This window comes from Hyla sarda, chromosome 1, assembly GCF_029499605.1.
Source record: "Hyla sarda isolate aHylSar1 chromosome 1, aHylSar1.hap1, whole genome shotgun sequence".
NCBI classification, from domain to species: Eukaryota; Metazoa; Chordata; class Amphibia; order Anura; family Hylidae; genus Hyla; species Hyla sarda.
In genome coordinates, this window is record NC_079189.1 from 12,040,644 (window position 1) to 12,064,120 (window position 23,477).

The 23,477-nt window shown below is 51.3% G+C and overlaps 1 protein-coding gene across 9 annotated transcripts in view; it reads left to right on the forward strand.

The window, feature by feature from the left end:
* Window positions 1–23,250, forward strand: part of ADAM33 (ADAM metallopeptidase domain 33) — a 126,437-nt gene extending 103,187 nt beyond the window's left edge. For all 9 annotated transcript variants that reach the window (XM_056551949.1, XM_056551930.1, XM_056551909.1 and 6 more), the window contains 10 exons: window positions 11,043–11,119; window positions 11,913–12,048; window positions 12,155–12,208; window positions 13,985–14,056; window positions 14,133–14,302; window positions 14,406–14,490; window positions 18,349–18,485; window positions 20,362–20,467; window positions 22,991–23,036; window positions 23,126–23,250. In XM_056551949.1, coding sequence (XP_056407924.1) covers window positions 11,043–11,119; window positions 11,913–12,048; window positions 12,155–12,208; window positions 13,985–14,056; window positions 14,133–14,302; window positions 14,406–14,490; window positions 18,349–18,485; window positions 20,362–20,467; window positions 22,991–23,036; window positions 23,126–23,244 — 1,002 coding nt within the window. In that variant the 3' untranslated portion in view covers window positions 23,245–23,250. The remainder of the gene's footprint in view (window positions 1–11,042; window positions 11,120–11,912; window positions 12,049–12,154; window positions 12,209–13,984; window positions 14,057–14,132; window positions 14,303–14,405; window positions 14,491–18,348; window positions 18,486–20,361; window positions 20,468–22,990; window positions 23,037–23,125) is intronic.
* The last annotated feature ends 227 nt before the right edge of the window (window positions 23,251–23,477 follow it).

The following is a 23,477-nucleotide window of genomic DNA, read 5'->3' on the forward strand; positions in this document are numbered from 1 at the left end:
GTCTCCTCCTCTCGCTCCTCCTGTCTCTCCTCTCCTCCTGTCTCTCCTCTCCTCCTATCACTCCTCCTGTCTTTCCTCTTCTCCTATCACTCCTCCTGTCTCTCCTCTCCTCCTATCCCTCCTCCTGTCTCTCCTCCTATCACTCCTCCTGTCTCTCCTCTCCTCCTATCACTCCTCCTGTCTCTCCTCTCCTCCTATAACTCCTCCTGTCTCTCCTCTCCTCCTATCACTCCTCCTGTCTCTCATCTCCTCCTATCACTCCTCCAGTCTCTCCTCTCCTCCTATCACTCCTCCTGTCTCTCATCTCCTCCTATCACTCCTCCTGTCTCTCATCTCCTCCTATCACTCCTCCTGTCTCTCCTCCTCTCCTATCACTCCTCCTGTCTCTCCTCCTCTCCTATCACTCCTCCTGTCTCTCCTCCTCTCCTATCACTCCTCCTGTCTCTCCTCTCCTCCTATCACTCCTCCAGTCTCTCCTCTCCTCCTATCACTCCTCCTGTCTCTCCTCTCCTCCTATAACTCCTCCTGTCTCTCCTCTCCTCCTATAACTCCTCCTGTCTTTCCTCCTCTCCTATCACTCCTCCAGTCTCTCCTCTCCTCCTATCACTCCTCCAGTCTCTCCTCTCCTCCTATCACTCCTCCAGTCTCTCCTCTCCTCCTATCACTCCTCCTGTCTCTCCTCTCCTCCTATCACTCTTCCTGTCTCTCCTCTCCTCCTATCACTCCTCCAGTCTCTCCTCTCCTCCTATCACTCCTCCAGTCTCTCCTCCTCTCCTATCACTCCTCCAGTCTCTCCTCTCCTCCTATCACTCCTCCTGTCTCTCCTCTCCTCCTATCACTCCTCCTGTCTCTCCTCTCCTCCTATCACTCCTCCCGTCTCTCCTCTCCTCCTATCATTCCTCCCGTCTCTCCTCTCCTCCTATCACTCCTCCCGTCTCTCCTCTCCTCCTATCACTCCTCCCGTCTCTCCTCTCCTCCTATCACTCCTCCTGTCTCTCCTCTCCTCCTATAACTCCTCCTGTCTCTCCTCTCCTCCTATCACTCCTCCTGTCTCTCCTCTCCTCCTATCACTCCTCCTGTCTCTCCTCTCCTCCTATCACTCCTCCTGTCTCTCCTCTCCTATCACTCCTCCTGTCTCTCCTCTCCTCCTATCAGTCCTCCTGTCTCTCCTCTCCTCCTATCACTCCTCCTGTCTCTCCTCTCCTCCTATCACTCCTCCAGTCTCTCCTCTCCTCCTATCACTCTTCCTGTCTCTCCTCTCCTGCTATCACTCCTCCTGTCTCTCCTATCCTCCTATCACTCCTCCTGTCTCTCCTCTTCTCCTATAACTCCTCCTGTCTCTCCTCCTATAACTCCTCCTGTCTCTCCTCTCCTCCTATCACTCATCCTGTCTCTCCTCTCCTCCTATAACTCCTCCTGTATCTCCTCCTATAACTCCTCCTGTCTCTCCTCTCCTCCCATCACTCCTCCAATCTCTCCTCTCCTCCTATCACTCCTCCTGTCTCTCCTCTCCTCTTATCAGTCCTCCTGTCTCTCCTCTCCTCCTATCACTCCTCCTGTCTCTCCTCTCCTCCTATCACTCCTCCTGTCTCTCCTCCTATTACTCCTTCTGTCTCTCCTCTCCTCCTATCACTCCTCCTGTCTCTCCTCTCCTCCTATAACTCCTCCTGTCTCTCCTCCTATCACTTCTCCTGTCTCTCCTCCTATCACTCCTCCTGTCTCTTCTCCTGTCACTCCTCCTGTCTCTCCTCTCCTCCTATCACTCTTCCTGTCTCTCCTCTCCTCCTATCACTCCTCCTGTCTCTCCTCTCCTCCTGTCTCTCCTCTCCTCCTATCACTCCTCCTGTCTCTCCTCTCCTCCTATCACTCCTCCTGTCCCTCCTCTCCTCCTATCACTCCTCCTGTGTCTCCTCTCCTCCTGTCTCTCCTCCTGTCTCTCCTCTCCTCCTATCACTCCTCCTGTCTCTCCTCTCCTCCTGTCTCTCCTCCTGTCCCTCCTCTCCTCCTATCACTCCTCCTGTCCCTCCTCTCACTCCTCCTGTCTCTCCTCCTATCACTCCTCCTGTCTCTCCTCCTATCACTCCTCCTGTCTCTCCTCTCCTCCTATCACTCCTCCTGTCTCTCCTCTCCTCCTATAACTCCTCCTGTCTCTCCTCCTCTCCTATCACTCCTCCAGTCTCTCCTCTCCTCCTATCACTCCTCCTGTCTCTCCTCTCCTCCTATCACTCCTCCCGTCTCTCCTCTCCTCCTATCACTCCTCCCGTCTCTCCTCTCCTCCTCTAACTCCTCCCGTCTCTCCTCTCCTCCTATAACTCCTCCTGTCTCTCCTCTCCTCCTATCACTCCTCCTGTCTCTCCTGCTATCACTCCTCCTGTCTCTCCTCTCCTCCTATCACTCCTCCTGTCTCTCCTCTCCTCCTATCACTCCTCCTGTCTCTCCTCTCCTCCTATCACTCCTCCTATCACTCCTCCTGTCTCTCCTCCTCTCGCTCCTCCTGTCTCTCCTCTCCTCCACTCTCTCCTCCTGTCTCTCCTCTCCTCCTATAACTCCTCCTGTCTCTCCTCTCCTCCTATAACTCCTCCTGTCTCTCCTCCTCTCCTATCACTCCTCCAGTCTCTCCTCTCCTCCTATCACTCCTCCCGTCTCTCCTCTCCTCCTATCACTCCTCCCGTCTCTCCTCTCCTCCTATCACTCCTCCCGTCTCTCCTCTCCTCCTATCACTCCTCCTGTCTCTCCTCTCCTCCTATAACTCCTCCTGTCTCTCCTCTCCTCCTATCACTCCTCCTGTCTCTCCTCTCCTCCTATCACTCCTCCTGTCTCTCCTCTCCTCCTATCACTCCTCCTGTCTCTCCTCTCCTATTACTCCTCCTGTCTCTCCTCTCCTCCTATCACTCCTCCTGTCTCTCCTCTCCTCCTATCACTCCTCCTGTCTCTCCTCTCCTCCTATCACTCCTCCTGTCTCTCCTCCTATCACTCCTCCTGTCTCTCCTCTCCTCCTATCACTCCTCCTGTCTCTCCTCTCCTCCTATCACTCCTCCTGTCTCTCCTCTCCTATCACTCCTACAGTCTCTCCTCTCCTCCTATCACTCCTCCTGTCTCTCCTCTCCTCCTATCACTCCTCCAGTCTCTCCTCTCCTCCTATCACTCCTCCTGTCTCTCCTCTCCTTCTATCACTCCTCCAGTCTCTCCTCTCCTCCTATCACTCCTCCAGTCTCTCCTCTCCTCCTATCACTCCTCCTGTCTCTCCTCTCCTCCTATAACTCCTCCTGTCTCTCCTCTCCTCCTATCACTCCTCCTGTCTCTCCTCTCCTCCTATCACTCCTCCTGTCTCTCCTCTCCTCCTATCACTCCTCCTGTCTCTCCTCTCCTATCACTCCTCCTGTCTCTCCTCTCCTCCTATCACTCCTCCTGTCTCTCCTCTCCTCCTATCACTCCTCCTGTCTCTCCTCTCCTCCTATCACTCCTCCTGTCTCTCCTCCTATCACTCCTCCTGTCTCTCCTCTCCTCCTATCACTCCTCCTGTCTCTCCTCTCCTCCTATCACTCCTCCTGTCTCTCCTCTCCTATCACTCCTACAGTCTCTCCTCTCCTCCTATCACTCCTCCTGTCTCTCCTATCCTCCTATCACTCCTCCTGTCTCTCCTCTCCTTCTATCACTCCTACAGTCTCTCCTCTCCTCCTATCACTCCTCCAGTCTCTCCTCTCCTCCTATCACTCCTCCTGTCTCTCCTCTCCTTCTATCACTCCTCCAGTCTCTCCTCTCCTCCTATCACTCCTCCAGTCTCTCCTCTCCTCCTATCACTCCTCCTGTCTCTCCTATCCTCCTATCACTCCTCCTGTCTCTCCTCTTCTCCTATAACTCCTCCTGTCTCTCCTCCTATAACTCCTCCTGTCTCTCCTCTCCTCCTATCACTCCTCCTGTCTCTCCTCTCCTCCTATAACTCCTCCTGTATCTCCTCCTATAACTCCTCCTGTCTCTCCTCTCCTCCTATCACTCCTCCAATCTCTCCTCTCCTCCTATCACTCCTCCTGTCTCTCCTCTCCTCTTATCAGTCCTCCTGTCTCTCCTCTCCTCCTATCACTCCTCCTGTCTCTCCTCTCCTCCTATCACGCCTCCTGTCTCTCCTCCTATTACTCCTCCTGTCTCTCCTCTCCTCCTATCACTCCTCCTGTCTCTCCTCCTATTACTCCTCCTGTCTCTCCTCTCCTCCTATCACTCCTCCATTCTCTCCTCTCCTCCTATCACTTCTCCTGTCTCTCCTCCTTTCACTCCTCCTGTCTCTCCTCCTGTCACTCCTCCTGTCTCTCCTCCTGTCACTCCTCCTGTCTCTCCTCTCCTCCTATCACTCTTCCTTACTCTCCTCTCCTCATATCACTCCTCCTGTCTCTCCTCTCCTCCTGTCTCTCCTCTCCTCCTATCACTCCTCCTGTCTCTCCTCTCCTCCTATCACTCCTCCTGTCCCTTCTCTCCTCCTATCACTCCTCCTGTGTCTCCTCTCCTCCTGTCTCTCCTCCTGTCTCTCCTCTCCTCCTATCACTCCTCCTGTCTCTCCTCTCCTCCTATCACTCCTCCTGTCCCTCCTCTCACTCCTTCTGTCTCTCCTCCTATCACTCCTCCTGTCTCTCCTCCTATCACTCCTCCTGTCTCTCCTCTCCTCCTATCACTCCTCCTGTCTCTCCTCTCCTCCTATAACTCCTCCTGTCTCTCCTCCTCTCCTATCACTCCTCCAGTCTCTCCTCTCCTCCTATCACTCCTCCTGTCTCTCCTCTCCGCCTATCACTCCTCCCGTCTCTCCTCTCCTCCTATAACTCCTCCCGTCTCTCCTCTCCTCCTATAACTCCTCCTGTCTCTCCTCTCCTCCTATCACTCCTCCTGTCTCTCCTGCTATCACTCCTCCTGTCTCTCCTCTCCTCCTATCACTCCTCCTCTCTCTCCTCTCCTCCTAGCACTCCTCCAGTCTCTCCTCTCCTCCTATCACTCCTCCAGTCTCTCCTCTCCTCCTATCACTCCTCCTGTCTCTCCTCTCCTCCTATCACTCCTCCTGTCTCTCCTCTCCTCCTATCACTCCTCCTATCACTCCTCCTGTCTCTCCTCCTCTCGCTCCTCCTGTCTCTCCTCTCATCCACTCTCTCCTCCTGTCTCTCCTCTCCTCCTATGACTCCTCCTGTCTCTCCTTCTATCACTCCTCCAGTCTCTCCTCTCCTCCTATCACTCCTCCTGTCTCTCCTCTCCTCCTATCACTCCTCCTGTCTCTCCTCTCCTCCTATCACTCCTCCTGTCTCTCCTCTCCTCCTATCACTCCTCCAGTCTCTCCTCTCCTCCTATCACTCCTCCTGTCTCTCCTCTCCTCCTATCACTCCTCTTGTCTCTCCTCTCCTCCTATCACTCCTCCAGTCTCTCCTCTCCTCCTATCACTCCTCCAGTCTCTCCTCTCCTCCTATCACTCCTCCTGTCTCTCCTCTCCTCCTATCACTCCACCTGTCTCTCCTCCTCTCGCTCCTCCTGTCTCTCCTCCTCTTGCTCCTCCTGTCTCTCCTCTCCTCCTATCACTCCTCCTGTCTCTCCTCTCCTCCTATCACTCCTCCTGTCTCTCCTCTCCTCCTATCACTCCTCCTGTCTCTCTTCCTCTCCTATCACTTCTCCAGTCTCTCCTCCTCTCCTATCACTCCTCCAGTCTCTCCTCTCCTCCTATAACTCCTCCCGTCTCTCCTCTCCTCCTATCACTCCTCCCGTCTCTCCTCTCCTCCTTTCACTCCTCCTGTCTCTCCTCTCCTCCTATAACTCCTCCTGTCTCTCCTCCTCTCCTATCACTCCTCCAGTCTCTCCTCTTCTCCTATCACTCCTCCCGTCTCTCCTCTCCTCCTATCACTCCTCCCGTCTCTCCTCTCCTCCTTTCACTCCTCCTGTCTCTCCTCTCCTCCTATAACTCCTCCTGTCTCTCCTCTCCTCCTATCACTCCTCCTGTCCCTCCTCTCCTCCTATCACTCCTCCTGTGTCTCCTCTCCTCCTGTCTCTCCTCCTGTCTCTCCTCTCCTCCTATCACTCCTCCTGTCTCTCCTCCTATCACTCCTCCTGTCTCTCCTCTCCTCCTATCACTCCTCCTGTCTCTCCTCTCCTCCTATAACTCCTCCTGTCTCTCCTCCTCTCCTATCACTCCTCCAGTCTCTCCTCTCCTCCTATCACTCCTCCTGTCTCTCCTCTCCTCCTATCACTCCTCCCGTCTCTCCTCTCCGCCTATCACTCCTCCCGTCTCTCCTCTCCTCCTATAACTCCTCCCGTCTCTCCTCTCCTCCTATAACTCCTCCTGTCTCTCCTCTCCTCCTATCACTCCTCCTGTCTCTCCTGCTATCACTCCTCCTGTCTCTCCTCTCCTCCTATCACTCCTCCTGTCTCTCCTCTCCTCCTATCACTCCTCCTGTCTCTCCTCTCCTCCTATCACTCCTCCAGTCTCTCCTCTCCTCCTATCACTCCTCCAGTCTCTCCTCTCCTCCTATCACTCCTCCTGTCTCTCCTCTCCTCCTATCACTCCTCCTGTCTCTCCTCTCCTCCTATCACTCCTCCTATCACTCCTCCTGTCTCTCCTCCTCTCGCTCCTCCTGTCTCTCCTCTCCTCCACTCTCTCCTCCTGTCTCTCCTCTCCTCCTATGACTCCTCCTGTCTCTCCTTCTTTCACTCCTCCTGTCTCTCCTCTCCTCCTATCACTCCTCCAGTCTCTCCTCTCCTCCTATCACTCCTCCTGTCTCTCCTCTCCTCCTATCACTCCTCCAGTCTCTCCTCTCCTCCTATCACTCCTCCTGTCTCTCCTCTCCTCCTATCACTCCTCTTGTCTCTCCTCTCCTCCTATCACTCCTCCAGTCTCTCCTCTCCTCCTATCACTCCTCCTGTCTCTCCTCTCCTCCTATCACTCCACCTGTCTCTCCTCCTCTCGCTCCTCCTGTCTCTCCTCCTCTTGCTCCTCCTGTCTCTCCTCTCCTCCTATCACTCCTCCTGTCTCTCCTCTCCTCCTATCACTCCTCCTGTCTCTCCTCTCCTCCTATAACTCTTCTGTCTCTCCTCCTCTCCTATCACTTCTCCAGTCTCTCCTCCTCTCCTATCACTCCTCCAGTCTCTCCTCTCCTCCTATAACTCCTCCTGTCTCTCCTCCTCTCCTATCACTCTTCCAGTCTCTCCTCTTCTCCTATCACTCCTCCCGTCTCTCCTCTCCTCCTTTCACTCCTCCTGTCTCTCCTCTCCTCCTATAACTCCTCCTGTCTCTCCTCTCCTCCTATCACTCCTCCTGTCCCTCCTCTCCTCCTTTCACTCCTCCTGTGTCTCCTCTCCTCCTGTCTCTCCTCCTGTCTCTCCTCTCCTCCTATCACTCCTCCTGTCTCTCCTCTCCTCCTATCACTCCTCCTGTCCCTCCTCTCGCTCCTCCTGTCTCTCCTCCTATCACTCCTCCTGTCTCTCCTCCTATCACTCCTCCCTTCTCTCCTCTCCTCCTATCACTCCTCATGTCTCTCCTCTCCTCCTCTCGCTCCTGCTGTCTCTCCTCCTATCACTCCTCCTGTCTCTCCTCTCCTCCTATCACTCCTCCTGTCTCTCCTCCTATCACTCCTCCTGTCTCTCCTCTCCTCCTATCACTCCTCCTGTCCCTCCTCTTGCTCCTCCTGTCTCTCCTCCTATCACTCCTCCTGTCTCTCCTCCTATCACTCCTCATGTCTCTCCTCTCCTCCTCTCGCTCCTCCTGTCTCACCTCCTATCACTCCTCCTGTCTCTCCTCTCCTCCTATCACTCCTCCTGTCTCTCCTCCTATCACTCCTCCTGTCTCTCCTCTCCTCCTATTACTCCTCCTGTCTCTCCTCTCCTCCTATCACTCCTCCTGTCTCTTCTCTCCTCCTATCACTCCTCCTGTCTCTCCTCTCCTCCTATCACTCCTCCTGTCTCTCCTCTCCTCCTATCACTCCACCTGTCTCTCCTCTCCTCCTATCACTCCTCCTGTCTCTCCTCTCCTCCTATAACTCCTCCTGTCTCTCCTCTCCTCCTATCACTCCTCCTGTCCCTCCTCTCGCTCCTCCTGTCTCTCCTCCTATCACTCCTCCTGTCTCTCCTCCTATCACTCCTGTCTCTCCTCTCCTCCTATCACTCCTCCTGTCTCTCCTCTCCTCCTATCACTCCTCCTGTCTCTCCTCTCCTCCTATCACTCCTCCTGTCTCTCCTCTCCTCCTATAACTCCTCTTGTCTCTCCTCTCCCCTATCACTCCTCCTGTCTCTCCTCTCCTCCTATCACTCCTCCTGTCTCTCCTCCTCTCGCTCCTCCTGTCTCTCCTCCTCTCGCTCCTCCTGTCTCTCCTCCTATCACTCCTCCTGTCTCTCCTGCTATCACTCCTCCTGTCTCTCCTCTCCTCCTATCACTCCTCCTGTCTCTCCTCTCCTCCTATCACTCCTCCTGTCTCTCCTCTCCTCCTATCACCCCTCCTGTCTCTCCTCTCCTCCTCTCGCTCCACCTGTCTCTCCTCCTCTCGCTCCTCCTGTCTCTACTCCTATAACTCCTCCTGTCTCTCCTCTCCTCCTATCACTCCTCCTGTCTCTCCTCCTATCACTCCTCCTGTCTCTCCTCTCCTCCTATCACTCCTCCTGTCCCTCCTCTCCTCCTATAACTCCTCCTGTCTCTCCTCTACTCCTATCACTCCTCCTGTCTCTCCTCTCCTCCTATCACTCCTCCTGTCCCTCCTCTTGCTCCTCCTGTCTCTCCTCCTATCACTCCTCCTGTCTCTCCTCTACTCCTATAACTCCTCCTGTCTCTCCTCTACTCCTATCACTCCTCCTGTCTCTCCTCTCCTCCTATCACTCCTCCTGTCCCTCCTCTCCTCCTATAACTCCTCCTGTCTCTCCTCTCCTCCTATCACTCCTCCTGTCTCTCCTCCTATCACTCCTCCTGTCTCTCCTCTCCTCCTATCACTCCTCCTGTCCCTCCTCTCCTCCTATATCTCCTCCTGTCTCTCCTCTACTCCTATCACTCCTCCTGTCTCTCCTCTCCTCCTATCACTCCTCCTGTCCCTCCTCTTGCTCCTCCTGTCTCTCCTCCTATCACTCCTCCTGTCTCTCCTCCTATCACTCCTCATGTCTCTCCTCTCCTCCTCTCGCTCATCCTGTCTCACCTCCTATCACTCCTCCTGTCTCTCCTCTCCTCCTATCACTCCTCCTGTCTCTCCTCCTATCACTCCTCCTGTCTCTCCTCTCCTCCTATTACTCCTCCTGTCTCTCCTCTCCTCCTATCACTCCTCCTGTCTCTCCTCCTATCACTCCTCCTGTCTCTCCTCTCCTCCTATCACTCCTCCTGTCCCTCCTCTTGCTCCTCCTGTCTCTCCTCCTATCACTCCTCCTGTCTCTCCTCCTATCACTCCTCATGTCTCTCCTCTCCTCCTCTCGCTCCTCCTGTCTCACCTCCTATCACTCCTCCTGTCTCTCCTCTCCTCCTATTACTCCTCCTGTCTCTCCTCTCCTCCTATCACTCCTCCTGTCTCTCCTCCTATCACTCCTCCTGTCTCTCCTCTCCTCCTATCACTCCTCCTGTCCCTCCTCTTGCTCCTCCTGTCTCTCCTCCTATCACTCCTCCTGTCTCTCCTCCTATCACTCCTCATGTCTCTCCTCTCCTCCTCTCGCTCCTCCTGTCTCACCTCCTATCACTCCTCCTGTCTCTCCTCTCCTCCTATCACTCCTCCTGTCTCTCCTCCTATCACTCCTCCTGTCTCTCCTCTCCTCCTATTACTCCTCCTGTCTCTTCTCTCCTCCTATAACTCCTCCTGTCTCTCCTCTACTCCTATCACTCCTCCTGTCTCTCCTCTCCTCCTATCACTCCTCCTGTCCCTCCTCTTGCTCCTCCTGTCTCTCCTCCTATCACTCCTCCTGTCTCTCCTCCTATCACTCCTCATGTCTCTCCTCTCCTCCTCTCGCTCATCCTGTCTCACCTCCTATCACTCCTCCTGTCTCTCCTCTCCTCCTATCACTCCTCCTGTCTCTCCTCCTATCACTCCTCCTGTCTCTCCTCTCCTCCTATTACTCCTCCTGTCTCTCCTCTCCTCCTATCACTCCTCCTGTCTCTCCTCCTATCACCCCTCCTGTCTCTCCTCTCCTCCTATCACCCCTCCTGTCTCTCCTCTCCTCCTCTCGCTCCACCTGTCTCTCCTCCTCTCGCTCCTCCTGTCTCTACTCCTATAACTCCTCCTGTCTCTCCTCTCCTCCTATCACTCCTCCTGTCTCTCCTCCTATCACTCCTCCTGTCTCTCCTCTCCTCCTATCACTCCTCCTGTCCCTCCTCTCCTCCTATAACTCCTCCTGTCTCTCCTCTACTCCTATAACTCCTCCTGTCTCTCCTCTCCTCCTATCACTCCTCCTGTCCCTCCTCTCCTCCTATAACTCCTCCTGTCTCTCCTCTACTCCTATAACTCCTCCTGTCTCTCCTCTACTCCTATCACTCCTCCTGTCTCTCCTCTCCTCCTATCACTCCTCCTGTCCCTCCTCTCCTCCTATAACTCCTCCTGTCTCTCCTCTCCTCCTATCACTCCTCCTGTCTCTCCTCCTATCACTCCTCCTGTCTCTTCTCTCCTCCTATCACCCCTCCTGTCTCTCCTCTCCTCCTCTCGCTCCACCTGTCTCTCCTCCTCTCGCTCCTCCTGTCTCTACTCCTATAACTCCTCCTGTCTCTCCTCTCCTCCTATCACTCCTCCTGTCTCTCCTCCTATCACTCCTCCTGTCCCTCCTCTCCTCCTATCACTCCTCCTGTCTCTCCTCTCCTCCTATCACTCCTCCTATCCCTCCTCCTGTCTCTCCTCTCCTCCTGTCTCTCCTCTCCTCCTATCACTCCTCCTGTCTCTCCTCTCCTCCTATCACTCCTCCTGTCTCTCCTCTCCTCCTCTCGCTCCTCCTGTCTCTCCTCCTATCATTCCTCCTGTCTCTCCTCCTATCACTCCTCCTGTCTCTCCTCTCCTCCTATCACTCCTCCTGTCTATCCTCCTATAACTCCTCCTGTCTCTAGCCTTACTTACCTTTGTGTCCACCCTCAGGCCCACTGCTGCTATACAGGATCAGTGGATGGGATCCCTGGATCTGTGGCCTCGGTCTGTACTTGTCACGGGCTCAGGTGAGAATTTAGATCTTCCTAAGGAAAGTTAGAAGCAAATCTAAACCACCCAGTATTCTTGTATTGCTAATAAATGATCAATATAATTATATTCATGAATTAATATGGTAATGTTATCTGGAATCTATATGACAGTGTTTTGTTGGATCCTTACAAGAGTTTTTTGGGGTATTACTTATCATTTCAGTACTGTAAGACTGTATTATGTGAGCGATATTATTTTAGTACTATAGGACAGTCTACTATTGGCCGAATATATTAGAAAACTGTCTACAAATAGCATAAGACGAAGGACAAGTCCATGGTCCCCCGAAGGGCTGCTCACTGCATATATATAGATTAGGTAGGAGAAGCTTGCAACCTCCTGAATATGTTAAAGGGGTATTCCAGGCCAAAACTTTTTTTTATATATCAACTGGCTCCGGAAAGTTAAACAGATTTGTAAATTACTTCTATTAAAAAATCTTAATCCTTCCAATAGTTATTAGCTTCTGAAGTTGAGTTGCTGTTTTCTGTCTAACTGCTCTCTGATGACTCACGTCCCGGGAGCTGTGCAGTTCCTATGGGGATATTCTCCCATCATGCACAGCTCCCGGGACGTGACATCATCATTGAGCAGTTAGAGAGAAAACTTCAGAAGCTAATAACTATTGGAAGGATTAAGATTTTTTAATAGAAGTAATTTACAAATCTGTTTAACTTTCCGGAGCCAGTTGATATAAAAAAAAAAAAGTTTTTGGCCAGAATACCCCTTTAAGGCTGTAAAAAGTAACTTGTTATACATGTTTTCCAGTGGGTATGTGACCATCGGAGATGAGACATACAGCATTGATCCCTTTATGTACAACTCATCAGACCATGTGATCACTACAGTTGTGGCCAACTCCCACCGCCGCCAACAGCGCTCCCTACAGTCCAACAGCAGAGAGGTACAACTTGTGACTGATGAAGAGCTGGGGGTTAATGAACCTTCTGAACCTTTATGTGGCCACGATATTAGAAGTGCTGACCCCATGTTTAATGTCCATATTGTAGGGCCAGCAATACACCTACAGTATTGAGCTGTTCCTGGTGGCCGATAATAAGGAGGTAAGTCGTCTCCTCCATCTTTTGTACCAACTGACTCTACATGCCAAGATACAAATCTTTTAAATGGGCATAAAGCTAATTTTTGCGCTATTGCACTCCTTATGGTAAATAAAATTATCTTTCTAATGTACTTTGTTTAAAAAAAAAAAGTGAAGTTTTCCATGTTTTATTTGTTTTTGTTTTTAAAGCTGCCACTAGGTGTCTCCCTACTTGTCCAGAGCATATTTCCCCTTATCTTTTGCACAGACTTTGGACTCCTGCTGGCATGGCAGAAGTCCAAAATCAGGAAATGCAATCTGGAGTGCTGAGAGGAGGGGGGGGGGGGGGGGGGGGTTGCAGCCTTGGCCAATCATATCTCATCTCACACTGAACTGCTCTGGGCTGTGTGTAGCAGAGTGAGAGAGGAAGTTCTCCCCTGTATGGCTTCAGATGATGTCACGCCTGCTGGGGAACGCCCCTTCCCAGTCTTTGAATGAGACTGAGCAGAAAATACAGAGCAATATCAAGGTAGAAAACTAAAAAATAATAGAAATGGAGGCAGGGGGTGGTTTATCATGATGGGGGCAGTGATCTGGGAGGATAATAACATTTAACAAGATCATGACAGGTACAGTGATCCCTCAACTTACAATGGCCTCAACATACAATAGTTTCAACATACAATGGTCTTTTTTGGAACATTGTAACTTGAAACCAGACTCAACATACAATATTATGGAATCTGCAAAACGTGTCAATGGCTGGAAGAACCGACCAATTAGAATGGACATTTCATTGGTAAAACCCCTGTATTACTAAAGTGCATGCACTGACTGATGTCTGGTAGCGCCCCCTACAGTACAGGGAGGTATTACATGTTCTGTACTCTTTACCTGTATTACTGAAGTGTATGCACTGACAGGTGTCTGGTAGCGCCCCCTACAGTACAGGGAGGTATTACATGTTCTGTACTCTTTACCTGTTTTACTGAAGTGTATGCACTGACTGATGTCTGGTAGTGCCCCCTACAGTACATGGAGGTATTACATGTTCTGTACTCTTTACCTGCGCCAGGGTTACCTGCTCTTCTGGACACCAGGTGAGGGCGACTCCATGTTACTTTTTTAGGACATTGCGTATACTGTACAGGAACCTGAAGAAGCTCCTGTCCTCTACATAGACCAGTGTTTCCCAAGCAGGGTGCCCCCAGCTGTTGCAAAACTAAAACGCCCAGCATGCCCGGACAGCCTTTGGCTGTCCGGGCATGCGGGGAGTTGTAGTTTTGCAACAGCTGGAGGCTCCCTGCTTGGGAAACACTGACATAGACAGTGATTACAGCTCCCAGCAGATCTTTATTACTTTTATATATAAGGATTTGCTTTATCTATATTAGTTATCTACTTATTTTTCTTTAATCCTCACTTTTTCCTATTTTTGGATGACATTTTGGTGGCTTTAGAACCAATTACCAGGTTTCCATAGAGTTCTGGTCTCAACATACAATGGTTTCAACATACACAATGGTCGTCCCGGAGCCAATTAATATTGTAACTTGAGGGACCACTGTACTCTTTAACGTATACCACAAACAAAAACATATACTACAAAAAGGTATGCAACATTAAGCCAAATTGGTCTTGCTTGAGAAAGGCCTCATGGTGAGGCTGAAACGTCGCACGTATCTTGATGGGTGAATAAAGACACCATTTTTCTACTTGGAATTGGAGTGCCGCTTCCCTTCTTTTGCCTCTGTGGTATAGATGTCAACCTGCCCTTATAATTATCCTCATTTTACAGTATCAGCGTCATGAAGAAAACTTGGAAAAGACCAGACACCATCTTATCTCAGTAGCTCACCATCTAAACCAGGTATAGCCGGGTCCTTCTGTAAGAAGGACAGGTCAATAGAGTCCAACCTCGATCTAACCGAATTTTATTTTCCTAGATATTGTCTAGGATCAACTTCCAGGTCTTCCTTGTGGGGGTGGAGATCTGGACGCGGGAAAACAAAGCGGTGGTGTCAGAGACGGCCTCCGCCACTCTGAGGAGGTTCTTGCAGTGGAGGACGGAGTACCTGCTTCCTCGCAAACATCACGACAATGTCCAGCTCATAAGGTTTGTGTCTCTGTCCTTCTAAAGTAAAAGTGAAAGCAAAAAGGGAAGTGACCCCTTCATCACATCTCTGTCTACCACTCACTGCTTCTTGTCTTGTCCGCAGTGGTGCCCACTTCAGGAACCATGTGTTGGGCGAAGCATTCTTGGGCAAGATGTGCACGGAGTCTCAAAGCGGGGGAATCATAAAAGTAATAACATTTGGAGCTGCTGTTTCTTGTCTTTGTAAGAATATAGAAAAATAGGAACCTTAAAGGGGTACTCTGCCCCTAGACATCGGCACCCCACTGCGGTACTCCACCCCTAGACCGTGGCACCCAAGACATCCGGTGCCAGATGACTGACGATGTAGGGCAGAGGCTCGTGACGTCACGGTCACACCCCGCTCATGAGGTCACGGCCATGCCCCCTCAATGCAAGTCACGCCCCTCCTATAGACTTGCATTGAAGGGGCGTGACCGAGACGTCATGAGCTGGGTGTGGCCGTGACGTCACGGTACTCCGGCGTGCACCCAACGCTTTAAACGAACGACGGGTGTAGCAGGGAGATCAGCGGGACCGGCATTGGGTGCATGCCAGAGGACCGTGACGTCACGGCCACACCCAGCTCATGACGTCACGGTCACGCACCCTCAATGCAAGTGTTTTTCCCTCTCCTGCTTACTGCTTAAAGTCTGTGGGAAGTCTGTATTCTGAGGTGAAACTAGTCTGAGGTAACACAAGTCTGAGAGGAGAGTTTAGTCTGAGGTAAAAGTCATCTAAGGTAATAAAGTCTGAGGGAAGACTGTAGTCTGAGGTGAAACTAGTATTTGGTAATAAAGTCTGAGGGAAGTCTGTAGTCTGAGGAGAAACTAGTATTTGGTAATAAAGTCTGAGGGAAGTCTGTAGTCTGAGGAGAAACTAGGCTATGGTAATAAAGTCTGTGGGAAGTCTAGTCTAAGGTGAAACTAGTCTGAGGTAATACAAGTCTGAAAGGAGAATGTAGTCTGAGGTGAAAGTCATCTGAGGTAATAAAGTCTGAGGTGAAAATTGTCTGAGGGAAGACTGTAGTGTGAGGTGAAACTAGTCTGTGGTAATAAAGTCTGAGGGAAGTCTAGTCTGAGGTGAAACTATTCAGAGGTAATACAAGTCTGAAAGGAGAGTGTAGTCTAAGATGAAAGTCATCTGAGGTAATAAAGTCTGAGGTGAAACAAGTCTGAGGGAAGACTGTAGTGTGAGGTGAAACTAGTCTAAGGTAATACAAGTCTGAAAGGAGAGTGTAGTCTGAGGTGAAAGTCATCTGAGGAAAAACACGTCTGGAGGAAGACTGTAGTCTAAAGGTGAAATGAATCTGAGGTAAAACAATTCTAAAGGGAAACTGCAGTCTGAGGTGAGATGATACTGTACTCAGAGCCGAGTCTGCGGGGAAACTAGACTGAGGGAAGACTGTAGTCTAAGGTGAAACTAATCTGGGGTAATACAAGTTCGAGGGAAGACTGTAGTCTGAGGTGAGACTGTTTTCTAAGGTGAGACCGAAGTCTGAGGTAAAAGTAGTCTGAGGGGAGACTGTAGTCCAAAGGTGAAACTAGACTTAAGGAAAACTGTAGTTAGAGGTAAAATGAATCTGAGATGAGACTAGTTTGAAGCGAGACTACTCAGAGGTGAGATTGTAGTCAGAGGCAGAACTAGCCTAAAACTGAGTCTGTACTGCGAGGAAAGATTATAGTATGAGTTTAGCGTGTAGTCTGAGACTTTAGTCTAAGGTTAAACCAGTCTGAGGGAAAACTATAGTGAGAGCTGAGACTGGTTTGAGTTGAGACTGTAGTCAGAGATCAGATATCAGAGGTGAGACTTTAGTCTAAGCCGAGACTATAATCTGTTGAGCAACTGGAGCCTGAGATGAGACTGTAGTGCAGCGGTCTCCAACCTGCGGACCTCCAGATGTTGCAAAACTACAACTCCCAGCATGCCCGGACAGCCATTGGCTGTCCAGGCATGCTGGGAGTTGTAGTTTTCCAACATCTGGAGGTCCGCAGGTTGGAGACCACTCCTGTAGTGGATTCTGTTGTTATTGGTGAAGACTATAAGACTAGTCAGAGAGGTGTCACAGATAACAGAATATTTGTTACCACAGAGTATGTTCTGTTTGTCCTTATTAGGTATCGACCGATTATCGGTTTGGCCGATATTATTGGCCGATAATCGCGATTTTGGACATTATCGGTATCGGCAATTACCTTGCCGATATGCCAATAATGCCCCGCCCCCCGGCCAGAGACTACCATCACCGCCGCTGCCCCATTGCCTCCCCCCATCCTCTGCCCACATACCGCCGCCGCTGCCCCATTGCCTCCCCCCATCCTCTGCCCGCATACCGCCACTGCCCCATCGCCTCCCCCCATCCCCGGTGTTATAATTACCTGTTCCCGGGGGTCCGCGATCCTTCTGGCTCCTGAGCTATTGCTGTGCGCTGTGTTGCGTAATGACGAGTGACGTCCCCAACGCGACGTCACCGTCAGTACGCACAGTGACAGTGCAGGACGTCGACGGAGCCAGAAGGATCGCGGACCCCAGGGAACAGGTAATTATAACACCGGGGATGGGGGGAGGCGATGGGGCAGCGGCATGTGGCCAGAGGATAGGGGGAGGCAATGGGGCAGCGGCGGTATGTGGGCAGAGGATGGGGGGATGCAATGGGGCAGCGGCGGCGGTATGTGGGCAGAGGATGGGGGGATGCAATGGGGCAGCGGCGGTATGTGGCCAGAGGATGGGGGGGGAGGCGATGGGGCAGCGGTATGTGGCCAGAGGATGGGGGGGAGGCGATGGGGCAGCGGTATGTGGCCAGAGGATGGGGGGGGAGGCGATGGGGCAGCGGTATGTGGCCAGAGGATGGGGAGGGGAGGCGATGGGGCAGCAGTATGTTGCCAGAGGATGGGGGGGGAGGTGATGGGGCAGCAGTATGTGGCCAGAGGATGGGGGGGAGGCAATGGGGCAGCGGTATGTGGCCAGAGGATGGGGGGGGAGGCGATGGGGCAGCGGTATGTGGCCAGAGGATGGGGGGGGAGGCGATGGGGCAGCGGTATGTGGCCAGAGGATGGGGGGGGAGGCGATGGGGCAGCGGTATGTGGCCAGAGGATGGGGAGGGGAGGCGATGGGGCAGCAGTATGTTGCCAGAGGATGGGGGGGGGGGGTGATGGGGCAGCGGTATGTGGCCAGAGGATGGGGGGGAGGCAATGGGGCAGCGGCATGTGTCCAGAGGATGGGGGGAGGCAATGGGGCAGCGGCGGCGGTATGTGGGCAGAGGATGGGGGGATGCAATGGGGCAGCGGCGGTATGTGGCCAGAGGATGGGGGGCGGGGAGGCGATGGGGCAGCGGTATGTGGCCAGAGGATGGGGGGGGGGAGGCGATGGGGCAGCGGTATGTGGCCAGAGGATGGGGGGGGGGAAGCGATGGGGCAGCGGTATGTGGCCAGAGGATGGGGGGGGGGGGAAGGCAATGGGGCAGCGGCATGTGGCCAGAGGATGGGGGGAGGCAATGGGGCAGCGGCGTCGGTACGCGGGCAGAGAATGGGGGGGGAGGCGATGGGGCAACTGTGGTGGTTAGACTCAGAACAGGCGGGGGGAGAGAAGCGGGTGGGGGCGGCGGTCTCTGGCACCGCAAAAGCCGCTGCAGTTCATTGATTTAAAGCGCCCGCTTTAAATCATTGATCTGCAACGGCTTCTGCCCCGCCGGGGTGGGGGTTGAAATAGCCGATAACTTATACCGGAATATCGGTATAAGTTATCGGCTATCGGCCTGAAGGGCCACAGATTATCGGTATCGGCCCTAAAAAATCGATATCAGTCGATCCCTAGTCCTTGTATCAGGATATTCTGTATGTTGGGCAGAGTTCCCCTTTACACCCGTTATAAATAGTGATGAATACATTATAGCCAAAACTAAATGTATACAGCTATATAATGGAGGGCCCTCTGTATCCTGTTGTATCACCAATGACCATGGGGTTTGGGGAGAACTGGGTTGTCTCCTCTGTCTATGGTTGCTCATCTATACCTTTATATCTCTGCAGGACACAGGGCTCAGTGCCAGAGAACTGGCCAAGTACATAGCACACGAGATTGGGCATAACCTGGGCATGAGCCATGATACAGAGCACTGCTACTGTCCTGCCGCCACTGGGAAATGCCTGCTAACCCAACGCACCGGGTAGGTAGTAATACTTTCAGTACCGACTGCTGTAATGCTCTGTGCTGCTGCGGGACGCGTCTCTTCCACTATATCACTTCAGGATCAGCGCATTCCTGCTGATCTTAGTCAAGGCAAATATTACAACTATAATAGTGCATTGGCTGCAAAACCAACAAATCAGATGCACAAGTTTTAAAATTGTAGAGCTATACTGCCACCTGGTGTAGAGGTCTGGTATTACAGGCTGCAGGAGAAAAAAAAAAAAAAAGATTCCAGTTTTTGGAAATCTGCCAGTGCAGTTTTTGTGCCAAAGGGGATTCAAGAGTGGAAATTAGGAAATATAAGGGAAGGAATTATACTTCTCCTCCTTCCTGCTGGATCCACTTCTGACTTTGGCTCAAAAATCGCTTTGTGTGACACTAGACTCAAAGTTTAAAGGGTAACTCACTTGCTATTGCACTCCTTATGGTAAATAAAAAATATTTCTAATATACTTTGTTTAAAAAAAAAAAAAAAAAAAATGAAGTTTTCTATGTTTTATTTGTGCTTAAAAAAGCTCAAGAGCACATTTTCCCCCATCTCATACACAGACTTTGGACCGAAGTCCAAACACAGGAAGTGCAGCCTGGAGTGCTGAGGGGGGCGTGTCCAGCCACATCCAATCATAGCTCCTCTCACACTTAACTGCCATATGCTGTCGGTTGGACACGCCCCCTCAGCACTCCAGGCTGCACTTCCTGTGTTTGGACTTCGGTCCTAAGTCTGTGTATAAGATGGGGGAAAATGTGCTCTTGAGCTTTTTTAAACAAAGTATATTAGAAATATTTTGTATTCATTAAATGAGAGTGGCCATTTATTAATGTAGAATTTAGATATTAGGTATTAAAGGGGTAGTGCAGCCAAATTTTACTTATTCCCTATCCACAGGATAGGGGATAAGTAGGTGATCGCGGGAGGTCTGACCACTGGGACCCCGACTTGTTTACTGAGGAGAGCGTTTCGTCTGCTACTAGATGGCACGCACTTCATTTGTTTCTATGGGAGCGCTGATGATGCCGCGTGCTGGATCGCTTCGGAGATCCCATAGAAATCAATGGAGCGCGCGCCGTCTACCGCACCCCATATGGGTCTCTTCGGAGCTCCCATAGAAAAGTACTAAGTCCCGTAACACATTCCATGGCAAAACACAAAATATGGCACTACACCGGCTTACATTGAGGAGCGGGTGCGGTAGACGGCGCGCGCTCCGCGCGCCGTCTACCGCACCCGCTCCTCAATGTAAGCAGATGTAGTGCCATATTTTGTGTTTTGCCATGGAATGTGTTACGGGACTTAGTACTTTTCAGTGCTGGACTAAAACAGCTCCATTGGCTGACACGCGCACACCCGCCACCTACTGTCCACGCCATGGGGATCGCGCTGCGGCTGACATGTGAGACTCTCTCCGCTATGGCGCCCGTGGGTGTCATAAGCTGAGCGCAGCGGCTAGCATCTTACACAGTCCCTGCTATGTGGATCGCACTGCAGCTGACATGTGACACAAACCCCCCCAGGAACCAATGGCAGGGGGCGGGTGTGCGCGTGTCAGCCAATGGAGCTGTCTTAGTCCTGTAACACATTCCATGGCTAAACACAAAATATGGCACTACACCGGGTCCCGTTCCAGAGATTGCGGGGGTCCGAGCAGTCGGAACCCACCCCCCTGCGATCAGCTGCTTATCCCTTAGGTTAATTTTGGCTGTAGTGCCCCTTTAATACTACAAGAGTCACCGGCACAGATGTATCTGTGTATGGAATGTACCAATAGCAGAGGGGTGAGGAGGTCAGCTCCGATATGTCAAGATGGTTTGGGGGTAACGATCTATTGTAACCTAGTGAATTGTCTTCTTCTCAGACACAACATGAATGAGATGTTCAGCGATTGTAGCCACCGCTCCCTCCACCGCTTCCTGGCAGAAAAGGACATCACCTGCTTAATGGACAAACCCCACACCTACATAGTGAGTCCTCCACACAAGACCCCCTTATTATACAGATCCCCTAAACTAACCCCCAGGCATACCTGACCCCAGACACTCACATACCGCGGCTCACACTGTACTGTATAGCTTTGCTTATTCTGTCCTTTGGTTTCAGGACCTGTACACATGTGGTCACGTGACCATGCCTATGCAGGTCCTTCTATACTAACAGGTCCTGGCACAGATTTGGTTTAGGACCTGCACAGATTTTCTGGTTTTTACCCTGTTTTTTTCTACTTCATTGTTGACTATGTGCTACAAATTTACAAAATTGTTGCACGCCATTAATAAATTTGGCACACATAGGCAAAAGTGGGAAATTTACTTCATGTAGTAGAAAAAATAGTCTGTTCCTCTTTCCTGCTGTCTGAATAGGTTTGGCTGCTGGTTTCCTTCTGGATCTTTTGTTTTTGATTTTTTTTTAGCTTTTTCACCACATCTAAATAATTCAATAACTAAATTGTAGTCATGGCTCAGAAGTGGTAAACGGCGTTTAGTGTGTGTGTGTGTGTGTGTTTATTACATTTTTTTAACACAGTTTTTTTCTCCCTAAATGTACTTACACTTTTTTTTTTTTTGTTACTTCTTCTACAGATCCGTGTATCCTGTGGACTCCTTTGGATTCGGTGGACTACTTCGACGACCAGCGTTTTTCTTTGCTTGATGTTATTAAAATGGTTAACGAGGGCTTGTGGGGGAGTGTTTTTTTGTAATACATTTTTTTTTAAACCTGTTGTGTTTTTTTTTTTTTTACTTTACTAGACAGGCTTAGTAGTGGAAGCTGTCTTATAGACGGAGTAAATTACTAAGCCGGGCTTAGCGTTAGCCACAAAAACAGCTAGCGCTAACCCCCAATTATTACCCCGGTACCCAACACCACAGGGGTGCCGGGAAGAGCCGGTACCAACAGGCCTGATGTGTAAAAAATGGCGCTCCTGGGCCTAGGCAGTAACAGGCTGGCCTTATTTAGGCTGGGGAGGGCCAGTAACAATGGTCCTCGCCAACCCTGGTAACGTCAGGCTGTTACTGTTTGGTTGGTATTTGGCTGAGAATAAAAATAGGGGGGACCCTATGTGTTTTTTTTAAATATTTATTTAAAAAAAAAACGCATAGGGTCCCCCCTATTTTCATTCTCAGCCAAATACCAACGAAACAGTAACAGCCTGACCAGGGTGGGCAAGGACCATTGTTACTGGCCCTCCCCAGCCTAAATAACGCCAGCCTGTTACCGCCTAGGCCCAGGAGCGCCATTTTTGACGCTCCAGGCCTGTTGGTACCGGCTCTTCCCGGCACCCCTGTGGCGTTGGGTACCGGGGTAATAATAGGGGGTTAGCGCTAGCTGTTTTTGTGGCTAACGCTAAGCCCAGCTTAGTAATGGACTCCGTCTATAAGACAGCTTCCACTACTAAGCCTGTCTAGTAAAGTAAGGAAAAAACACAACAGGTTTTAAAAAAATTTTATTACAAAAAACACTCCCCCACAAGCCCTCGTTAACCATTTTATTAAAATCAAACAAAGAAAAACGCTGGTCATCGAAGTAGTCCACCGAATCCGAAGGAGTCCACAGGATAAACGGATCTGAAATGAGAAGAAAAAAAAATGGGTTAGTACATTTATTATCACCTGCTCACACATCTCCCGCCCCGCACGACTACAACTCCCAGCATGCCCTTACAGTAAGGTGGGGGGGGAGGCTGGGCACAGTGTTTCCCAACCTGGGAGTTGTAGTTTTGCAACATCTGGAGGCACCCTGGTTGGGAAACACTGTTTTAGGCCAGTGTTTCCCAACCAGGGTGCCTCCAGATGTTGCAAAACTACAACACCCAGCATGCCCTGACAGCCAAAGCCTTTGGCTCTCAGGGCAGGAGCCCGGGCTGACATTACAGTGCAGCCGTCCGGGCTCCTCATACGGCCTCCCCGCTACCCTCACTTATGGAGACACTGATATCCCCCCCCCCTTGTCTCCCGCCCGCGCCGCTCAGCTTCCGCTGCTACAAGACTACAACTCCCAGCGTGTCCTCACTGTAAGGGCATGCTGGGACTTGTAGTCTTGCAACAGCAGACAGATGGGAGTTGTGTGGCGCTGGCAGGTGAGAGGGGTGGGATGTAAATCACTGTAGTGTCCCGGTAGCGGGGAGAAAGTATGTCGGAGCCCGGGCGCCAGTAGCTTTTCCTGCTCCATGTTGGAGCTGAAGTAAATTTTGTCAATTTTTACGGCCGTTGCGACAGTTTATTGCGCGACTGTCGCAGTTAATAAATTCCTGACCACTGCAAGTAAAAAATGAAAACTTGCGTAAATTAAGCGGGAAAAAAATTTACTTTCTAGCTCTTGCCAGAGAAAGTCGCACGAAAAATAGGGTAGGCGCAATTGCGACAATTTTGCGCCAAAAATAGTCAGAAAAAAATGACTAAACCCCTTAGTAAATGCCCCTCATTGTTGTTGCTGTTAGTGGAAAAGTCTTCAGCAAATATTATGATCACTGACTGAGATGTTCTCTCTAGGATGAGCCAACGCTGCAGGACAACCCCATGGAGATGCTGGAGACCAGTAAGTCAGCATTATACAGTGCCCAGTAGAATGTATAACCTGCCATCCGCAGCATCATATATGACTGATATAACCTTCTATGTTTCTAGTTGGGAAGGTCTCGGTTTTCCTCTGCCTGGTGGTCGCCTTCTTGGCTCTGATCATCATCTTCAGCATGAAGACTTGTAGGAGACCTGGAGAGAAGACATTGAACAAATGGCCGTCGTGAGCCGCCTTAGGGGGTGGAGGGGGAGGGGCAGAGACCTGGTACGAAGACATTGAAGAAATGGCCGTCGTGAGCCGCCTTAGGGGGTGGGGGGGGCCGGAGACCTGGAGCGAAGACATTGAACAAATGGCCGTCGTGAGCCGCCTTAGGGGGTGGGGGGGGGGGGCGGAGACCTGGAGAGAAGACATTGAACAAATGGCCGTCGTGAGTCGCCTTAGGGGGTGGGGGGGGGGGCG